The sequence below is a fragment of the Cebus imitator genome, unplaced genomic scaffold, assembly GCF_001604975.1.
Source record: "Cebus imitator isolate Cc_AM_T3 unplaced genomic scaffold, Cebus_imitator-1.0 Scaffold102, whole genome shotgun sequence".
NCBI classification, from domain to species: Eukaryota; Metazoa; Chordata; class Mammalia; order Primates; family Cebidae; genus Cebus; species Cebus imitator.
Window position 1 is genome coordinate 3,160,426 of NW_016107417.1, and position 9,800 is coordinate 3,170,225.

The 9,800-nt window shown below is 48.3% G+C and overlaps 1 protein-coding gene across 2 annotated transcripts in view; it reads right to left on the reverse strand.

The window, feature by feature from the left end:
* Positions 1-9,215, reverse strand: part of DPF2 (double PHD fingers 2) — an 18,275-nt gene extending 9,060 nt beyond the window's left edge. For both annotated transcript variants that reach the window (XM_017537116.2, XM_017537117.1), the window contains exons 1-4: positions 9,057-9,215; positions 2,855-3,015; positions 2,329-2,436; positions 1,840-2,003 (exon numbers count right to left, since the gene is read on the reverse strand). In XM_017537116.2, coding sequence (XP_017392605.1) covers positions 1,840-2,003; positions 2,329-2,436; positions 2,855-3,015; positions 9,057-9,088 — 465 coding nt within the window. In that variant the 5' untranslated portion in view covers positions 9,089-9,215. The remainder of the gene's footprint in view (positions 1-1,839; positions 2,004-2,328; positions 2,437-2,854; positions 3,016-9,056) is intronic.
* Positions 9,216-9,800: the final 585 nt, after the last annotated feature.

A 9,800-nucleotide genomic window follows, 5' to 3' on the forward strand; every position in this document is an offset into this window, starting at 1 on the left:
AGCATTGTGTTATTTACAGACAATATGGTTATAAAAAAAAAAAAAAAAAAAAAAAGAAAGTGTTGTTGCTTATTTGTGTGACCTTGTGGGAAGTTTTTAAACTGCTTTGTTTTCAGCCTGTCTGTGAAATGGGGAACACAGGACCTGCTCCATCAGGTTGTACAGACTAAAGGAGAAAGGGCATGAATAAGCATTTAGCCCAGTGCTAGCATATTTATAGTTCTTATTTTTATATATAGTCTTATCTTCTCTGTTGGCAGAGACCAAGTCTGCTTTGCTGTGTAACCTCAGAGACAAAAAACTTTGTGACACAAACTTTTGTGACAGAGAGTAAAGTTGGGGCCAGCGTGGTGGCTCATGCCTATAATCCCAGCACTTGGGGAGGCTGAGGCAGGCGGACCAAGAGGTCAGGCGGATTACGAGGTCAGGAGATTAAGACCATCCTGGCCATGGTGAAACCCCATCTCTACTAAAATACAAAAAATTAGCCAGGTGTGGTGGTGAGTGCCTACAGTCCCAGCTACTTGGGAGGCTGAGGCAGGCGAATCGCTTGAACCCAGGAGGTGGAGATGCAGTAAGCTGAGATGGCACCACTGCACTCCATCCTGATGACAGAACAAGACTCTGTCTCAAAAAAAAGAATAAAGTATTCAGGAATAAAAGTTTGTTCCTGACGTTCCCCCAGACAGGGCCTCCCTCTGTTACTCAGCATGATCAGTGCTGCAGCCTCAATCTACTGGGCTCAAGCAATCCTCCCACCTTGGCCTCCCGAGTAGCTGGGACTGCAGGTGTATACCACCATGCCCAGAGACAAGGTCTTGCTATGTTGCCTAGACTGAAAGTTTTTGATATATGCATCTTCCTCTCAAATGGTTTAGCAAAGTTAGATAAGGCAAATGTGGCAAAATGTTAAACTGATAAAATCTAGGTAAGGAGTACATGGGATTTCAGCCAGGCACAGTGGCTTACGCCTACAATCCCGACACTCTGGGAGGCCGAAGCAGGTAATCACCTGAGGTCAGAAGTTGGGAGACCAGCCTGACCAACATGTAGAAACCCCGGCTCTACTAAAAATACAAAATAAGCCGGGTGTGGTGGTGCATGCCTGTAATCCCTGCTAGTCAGGAGGCTGAGGCAGGAGGACCCGGGAGGTGGAGGTTGCAGTGAGCCAAGGCTGTGCCATTGCACTGCAGCCTGGGCAACAAAGGTGAAACTGTTTCAAAAAAAAAAAAAAAAAAAAGAGAGTATATGGGATTTCACTGACTACTATTGCACCTCCTGGTTTTAATTTTTTTGTTGTCCAGGCTGGAGTGCTGTGGCAAGATCACAGCTCACTGCAGCCTCGAACTCCCAGGCTCAAGCGATTCTCCCACCTCAACTCCCTAGCAGCTGGGAAAACAGGCGCATCCACTATGCCCGGCTAATTTTTTGTAGAGATGGGGGTCTCACTTTGTTGCCCAGGCTGGTCTTGAACTCCTGGGCTCAAGCAATCCTCCTTCGTTGGCCTCCCAAAGTGCTGGGATTACAGGCATGAGCCACTGCACCTGGCCTATTTTAATTTTTTAAATGAAAATTATATATATGTATAATAATAACCTTCTGTGATAAAAGTGGATGAATGAGTGAGAGTCTATACTTAGAAGGAGCAGAAAAGTCTAAATGGCAATGGAGAAGTCAGTCAGTATCTGACAATAATTAGGGATTGAAGTAAGAACAGAACTGCAGGGGCCTGCTTCCTGGACCCCAGCTTCTGTTTCTGTTCTAGAAACTGGGTGGCCCCCAGTGAAGAGGAGGCTGATTTCCATCAAAGCTCCCTGAGCCACAGGTATAATCTTGTACCTTTCGTGCTCGACTGTTGGTCACAGGAAACTCGCCCAGGCTGTCATCATCAACTCGGGGATCTGGGGCACCTCGCTTCTCCAGGGGGTCAGTGCGCAACAGAGCCTCTAAACTACTGCCATCCTGAGAGATCAGCCCCTCCTTCTTCAGGGTCTGGTCTGTGTCTGCAAGCAAGGTCAGGATGAAGCAAGGCTAAGAAGGGCTGAAAGCAGACTGCTCTGAGTCCACATGATGTTGGGGCTTACCAAAGGTAAGTCACTGTCTTCTGTTCTCTCGATGCCCAGGAATGAAGACACCCTAGTTCAACTGGCACCATAACGTGCCTATTTACCTGTCTCCCCTACTAAACTGAGCTCCTTAAAGGAAAGAATCACATCATATTTATTTGAGTATATTCGGTATCTAGCACTGGGCCTGGTATATCACGGTGATTAGCAGGCTCTCACCATGCAGCAGGCCATACCTCTGCTCAGGAAGTATGTGCCTTACCTGGCTTAATAGATGGGAAGGAAAGTCGTGGATCCTCAGGGGGGTGGGCTCGCCGCTTTTTCCGCCAGCGCCGGGCAGGGTAGGAGTACAGCTGTCCAGAGGCCAATCCTGTGGCAGGAAGAAAGACAGAAGTCAGGCCCTAACCCGTATTAGAAAATAATACCAAATACTCTAAATAAGTAGGCTCCCCTTTGAGTTCTAGAGCAAGGGAGAAATTCTGACACTGAGGGCCTAGGGGGTTGGGTGGAACAGTCTGTGGAAAAGAAAAAGAGATATATAAGTTTAGGAGCCTTGGCTAACACATAGTTCTCCAGACGCACAATGGCCTCAGCAGGGCAGAAAACAAAGATGCTGGTATCAACCTATCTGCTTCATCCTCCCTGGGTTTCTAATCACAAGAAGACCATATTCATCCAAAGGCGGAAGGCAATAGGGAAAACCCTATCAGCTGTCTCATCACCTAAGATGAGGAGGCTTCTTCCTCCTTATGCTCCTGAGTCCCCTTCTCCCAAGTCTGGACCCTCACCTGGACCCCGGTGTCGCTTTTCCATCCAGATGTAACAATTGCTCTGGGCTACTCCAGTCTGTGAGTCCAAGAAAGGCAGGCGCACGCTGCGCTCAGCACAGAGGCGGGCATTGTAATTGTGGCACTGCTCCATGGCATCTTTGTAGTACTGCTCCCCAAGGCTGCAGGGAAGACGGAAACCAGGTGTGTGTGTTGGAGCGGGGACATGGGGTGCTGAACTATTCCTCTCCCCTACCATCTGCTTCTCTAGAAGGCTCAAGGGACTGGGAGGCTGTCTCTTCCATTCTATTTGCCTCCACTTCTGCCTCATGGGACACAAAGCCCCTTTTCTAGGCCATCATGAGGAATTACTTTTCAAGCAAATTACCACCAGGAACACGATTTCATCATATGTCTAACCAGACTTAGGTCTAACCCCCCAAAGCGGGGGAAGGAACTAATGTTCACTCCATGTGTCTTGCAAGCCCAGCCCTGTGCTGGTTGTTATTTCTCTTGACCCTTACGACGCTGAGAAGCAGAGGACAGTCCCTCCTTGGACACAGAAGCAGATGATAGTCCCTCCTAATCCCTCCTTCCTAGAATCATATCCCAAATAAACTACATGCACCCACATGATTGCCCCAGGGTCTGTTCCAGAGGGAAAGAGTTCATCAAGGTCTAGGGTACTTATTAAAATGTATTTAGTAAAGTATGGAAAATCCATACGATGAATTCTATTTGGCCATAAGAAACAAAGGAAGCTCTTCACATACTGCTATTGGACAACCTCAAGTTAACTAGGGAAAAAAAGCAAAGCAAGGTACATTGCTGAGAAGTGTCAAAGAAAGCTGTCATTTATATCACAAAACGGAAAAGAAACTAGAGGTCTGCAGGGAGAAAAACTGGGTGACTAGGCCACTTCCTTCCACATGCCTTTTTATATCTCTTGAATTTTGAAATAGGTTTTTAACCAACTAATTAATTTTATATTTATGGAAGATGTCTACAAGTACCTGAAGTTCCTTGACGCTTTTACTGAGCACCATTACTGATAAGAAACTTGTTTGCTCTAAGGCCCATCTTAGGGTTCTTCTTCACTCTCACAAAATCAAATTACATAGGAAAGAATCTTCTTGGTCTCAAGAGACTCAATTTGAAATCTGAATCAAGGGTAAACCTTTAAGTGGAAAACTAGAAAACTGAACAGTGCCAGGAGTTATCTGGTTCTAAGAAGCATGTATATAGAAGCTATTCTGTTCTCAAATTGCAGGGTTTAACAAGCACTTTGGTAACAGAGGTTAAACTAACTGTAACAATTCACATTTATATTTGATCGATCCTTTTTTTTTTTTTTTTTTGAGACGGAGTTTCGCTCTTGTTACCCAGGCTGGAGTGCAATGGCGTGATCTCGGCTCACCGCAACCTCCACCTCCTGGGTTCAGGCAATTCTCCTGCCTCAACCTCCCGAGTAGCTGGGATTACAGGCACGTGCCACCATGCCCAGCTAATGTTTTGTCTTTTTAGTAGAGATGGGGTTTCACCATGTTGACCAGGAGGGTCTCGATCTTTTGACCTCGTGATCCACCCACCTCGGCCTCCCAAAGTGCTGGGATTACAGGCTTGAGCCACCGTGCCCGGCCTCCTTTTTTTTTTTTTTAAACAGACAAGGTCTCACTATGTTGCTCAAACTGGACACAAACTCCTGGCTCCAGTGATCCTCCTGCCTTAGCCTCCCAAGTGTCCAGGAAGAGAGGTGTCCGTCACATTACCTGGCGTCAGTCAATCTTAAACAGAGGGCAGAACTGATTTCTTTCTCACAGTATCCACAATACTCATGAAGATGTCTGAGATGCAGTCAGACTTGACTTGACCTGGCTTGCCTGCAAGTCACCAGATGAACATGGACGTTTCGATAACCCAGGTGGACCTTGGTTACTCTTCTATAGATTAAGGAGGTTGGACCAGATGAGCTTTGACATATCAGGATTTTACGAGAAAAAGCCTGGGCATGAGACATTGAAAATTCAGTCTCTGGGATTTATGTCTGTAACTCAGGCCACACCAACAACTCCTGCTATGGAATGTGATGGGAGCCTTTAGTGAGCAGACAATAGACCACTGCATAGCTTAGCATGTGCCCAGCAAGTAAAAAAGACACATACCACACGCAGAGATGGCAATATCTCAAATATAGCCTGGCATGATTCAATGAGCTGTAATGACTGTAATCTGAGGTAGGCACGAATCTCATGCTGGAGAGCAGAATAGAGAAGGCAGCCTCTGTGGGCTTGTCTTTAGGAGGTGGCCACGTCTTCACCACACAGAATAAAATTGGATAAACAAGGCTAAGGCAGCTCCTTTGTTTCTGCTGATGGAAATTGATACTGACACTGGAAGTCAAACGCAAGAAAGGGCCAGGCTGGTGAGGGCTGCAAGGTCAGAGCAAGGAGGCTGGAAACAGTTTTGGGGGAATGGATGAGAGATGTTCTGTCAAAGCTCTTGTGAGCTTTGTGGGATTTCAAAAGGTAAGGCAAACAGTCTTGGGGGTAAAGGGCTGGGAATGAAACACTTAAGTGTATGTGTGGGGAGAATCTGATGAAGAGAGAACAAGATAGAATGAGAGTGAGCTCTTAAGAACTTAAGGGAGGCTGGGCACAGTGGCTCATGCCTATAATCCTAGCACTTTGAGAGGACAAGGCAGGTGGATCTCTTGAGCTCAAGAGTTAGAGACCACCCTGAGCAATATAGTGAGATCTCATCTCTACAAAACATTAAAAAAAAAAAAAAAAATCAGCTAGGCACGGTGGTGCACACCTGTGGTTCTACGAAGTCCCTGGGGGAAATGAGGTAGGGGAATGATTTGAGCCTAGGAAGTTGAGGGTGCAGTAAACCAAGGTTACACCACTGCGCTTGAGCCTGGGGGACAGAGAGAGGCTCTATCTCTTAAAACAAAAGAAAACAAAACAACAACAACAACAAAACCTTAAGGTTCTTGTACCAAGAAATGTCAAGCTAAATTAGCATTGTTCTCTAGATTTTTTTTTTTTTTTTAAGACGGAGTCTTAGTCTGTTGCCCAAGCCGGAGTGCAGTGGCATGATAGCTCACTGCAACCTCCGCCTCCCAGGTTCCAATGATCCTCCTGCTGCAGGCTCCTAAGTAGCTGAGATCACAGACACACGCCAGCATACCCAGCTAATTTTTGCATTTTTAGTGGAGATGGGGTTTCACCATGTTGGCCAAGCTGGTCTCAAACTCCTGACCTCATGATCTGCCCGCCTTGGCCTCCCTAAGTGCTGGGATTACAGGCGTGAGCCACCATTCCGGCCTCTAGATCTTGTCTATAGAAAGTTTCAAAACCATTCAGCAGCTACAGCTATACTATTATTTTACTTTCCTAGTAAGAACCCTTAAAGACTTTCTTTTCTCGAGACGGAGTCTTGCTCTGTTTCCCAGGCTGGAGTGCAGTGGCACGATCTCAGCTCACTGCAAACCTCCACCTCCTGGGTTCAAGCAATTCTTCTGCCTCAGCCTCCCCAGTAACTGGGACTACAGGTGCACACTATCATGCCTAATTTTTGTATTTTTAGTAGAGACTGGGTTTCACCACATTGGCCAGGCTGGTCTCGAACAACTGACCTTGTGATCTGCCTGCCTCGGCCTCCCAACGTGCTGGGATTACAGCTGTGAGCCACTGTGCCCAGCCTCTTTTTTCAAAGACAGAGTCTTAAGGTGTCACTCAGGCTGGAGGACAGTGGTATAATATCAGCTCACTGAAACCTCTGCCTCCCAGGTTCAGACAATTCATATGCCTCAGCCTCCTGAGTAGCTGGGACTACAGTTGTGTGCCAGCACACCAGGCTAATTTTTATAATTTTAGTAGAGATGGGGTTTCACCGTGTTGGCCAGGCTGGTCTTGAACTCTTGACCTCAAGCAATCCACCCGCCCTGGCCTCCTTAAGTGTTGGGATCACAGGCGTGAGCCACCTTGCTCAGCCAAGATTTTCATTTCTGACATCACATTTGGAAGGGACAGAAATTTACAAATAAGAAAATTCTTCTCCCAGGACAAGATGCAAGTCAGAAAGATGAGTGGCTAGGTGCGGTGGCTCATGCCTGTAATCCTAGCATTTTATGAGGCCGAGACAGGTGGATCACCTCTGAGGTCTGGAGTTCGAGACCTCCGCTGGGTGTGGTGGTGGGTTGCCTCTCAGCTACTCAGGAGGCTGAGGCAGGAGAATTGCTGGAACCTGGGAGGCTGAGGTTGCAGTGAGGTAAGATGGTGCCACTGCACTTCAGCCTGGGCTAACAGCAAGAGTCTGTCTCAAAAAAAAAAAAAAAAAAAGAAAATATGAGCTAGTGGTCCCGACCTCAATGTATAATATCAACTGTCAGAAGACTAGGCACACTATAATCAAGAGAAGTGACAGAAAAGCATCTCTTTCAGAATGAACTGGAAGAATAGAAGCCCCTTCTTAAAGGGATAATTCTGCGGTACGTATTAATTGTGGTCTGAGGCTCTATACAGCTAGAAATGAGGAGAAAGTTGGTTTCTCATTACCGGCATTCAGGAATTAGTGGCTGGTGATCATAATAATCTCTATAGTTTTTCCAAGAGAAATAAGAAGTCATGCTGTTTAAATGGGAACCCCTCACTTATGACACAACTTGAAAGCGCTGGCAACCCTATTTCCCTGAGGAAAGTCTTCCAACACAAAAAGCCTCACGACGTTTAACTCTCAAAACCTGGGCAAGTCTGATATTCCTCCAGTACAAGGGGAATCTTTTAATTTTTGGAGAAACCCGTGTAAAACATCCCCTTACAATGGGATGAGGGAAGTCAACAAAGACGCAGGGAAACAAAGAACATCTCAGTCAGGAAGGATAACTGGATAAATGGTATACAAACAGTGTCATTTCTAAATTGAGAAAAATGTCAGCCTCAAGAGAGAGCTGGGAAACTGGAGTGGGCAGATCAGAGAGAAAGACAATAGTGTTGGGAGGAGGGTGGCTGAGAGAGACAGCAGGATAGATCAGAAAGCATGTTAAATTTAAAAAAAAAACACACACACACTAGAGGAGGAAAGGCACTTAGCTTAATGGAAGTGGGAAAGCATTCTCAAAGAAAAGGCTTCAGGGCATGAGGGAGAATCAGCTTACTCTTTAAAAAGGCTCTTAGGAAGAGTGGGGCTCAGCCCACGATAAAGACAGATGAGAAACTGTGACTCCCTTAGAACAGCTAGCGAACCTTTACTTTGTCATTCCGTCAAAATCCAACACCCCTGACTGGACAGCTAAACATCCTCAATTTTCCCATCCTTCCACCAAGCCCAAAATACCCATTAAAAGAAGCTCTATTCGCCCACGGGGCATTAACCCAGTCTAAAACTAGTTCTGGTTCTTCTGTAGGAATAAATCATGTCCCAAAGCATCTTTAACTTACAGGAAGCAGTTCATAGGCCAGTGTCCATGGCCCCAACAAATACTAACTTTAATTCTGCTTGATATCTGACCAGCACAATGGAATCGTGTAATAGGAAGAATACCCATCCGGATGTCCCTTTAGGCTACTAAGCTGTTCTGAACGGCTTCGGTCCAGCTGCAGGTTTTTGATGGCTGCTACTGGACGGCGCCAAGGCCCGCTCCCCTGAAGTTCCTTCCCTTCTTGTATCCGCTCCTCAACAAATTCTTCCCAAGAATATTTGCAGTCCTAGGTACCTGCCACCCAAGATCCTCCCAAACGTCACGGGGCTGCTTGGAACTAAAACCGCCAGCCCCGCAGTGCACCCCACTGGGGCCGCCGACCCTGTTGCTGCAGCGGACGGGACGGGGCGGGTTGGGCGGCGGACTCGCTAGAGCCCGCCCGGGCCTCAGCCCCGCTCCTCCGGACTGAGGCGTCTGGGGAGAGGACCAGGACGGTGAGTCTCGCGCGCAGGCAGGGCGCCATGCTCTAGAAACCGTCAGCCCCGAGGAACGCTCAGGCTACACAGCCCCGCAGGGAGGCCGCCCGTCGAGGCTCCAGTGTGCCCCCATCAGGGCCTCCACAAGTTTCCAAAGAAGCGCAACGTCTTCTCCAGAGTCTCCTGTTGCCCTCCCCACCAGGAGTCGCAACGCGGCCTTGCCGGGCATGTCCTTCTCTCCGCCTCATCTCTTTACGCACGGCCCCCTACTCCCAGGCCCTTTACAAAACCTGCCGCCCTAGGAGAGAAAGAAACAACCACTCACAGCTTCACTACATTCTCCACCACAGCCGCCATCTTCCCTGCTCCTCTCCCTCGGGCCGGGAGGCCCCAGAGTCTGCAGCGCGCAGGCGCCGGGACCACACGGGGGCACCAGGTTCCTCGCCCTCTGCGCAGGCGCCGCCCGGGCGCGCGCACGGGAGCGAGCACTGAAGAAAGCTTTAAGCCTGTCCGCGGGGGCCGGGAAGGAAACGCGTGAGGCCGCACGGGAGCCCAACGCGCAGGCGCAACAGGAGACTGGCATGCGTCCCGGAGCTCCGGTTGGAGGCCCGCCTCTTTTATCTAGAAGAGCTGGGGTAGGGCGAGGTGGCGCACGCCTGTAATCCCAGCACTTTGGGAGGCCAAGGCGGGTGGATCAGTTGAGCTCAGGAGTTCTAGACCAGGCTGGCCAACATGGTGAAACCCTGCCTCTACTAAAAATAGAAAAATTAGCCGGGCATGATGTCAGGTGCCTGTAATCCCAGTTACTTGGGAGGCTGAAGGGGGTGAATCTCTTGAACCCGGGAAGACGGAGGTTGCAGTTGCATTGCACTCCTGCCTGGGCTACAGAGCGAGACCCCGCCTTAAAAAACAAAACAAAACAAAACAAAACAAAACTGGAGGAGGCCCGTCGCAGTGGCTCCCAGCACTTTGGGAGGCGGAGGCCGGAGGATTGCTTTGAGCTCAGGAGTTTGAGACCAGCCTGGGCAACTTAGGGAGTCCTCGTCCTCTACTAAAAATTAAAAAGTTA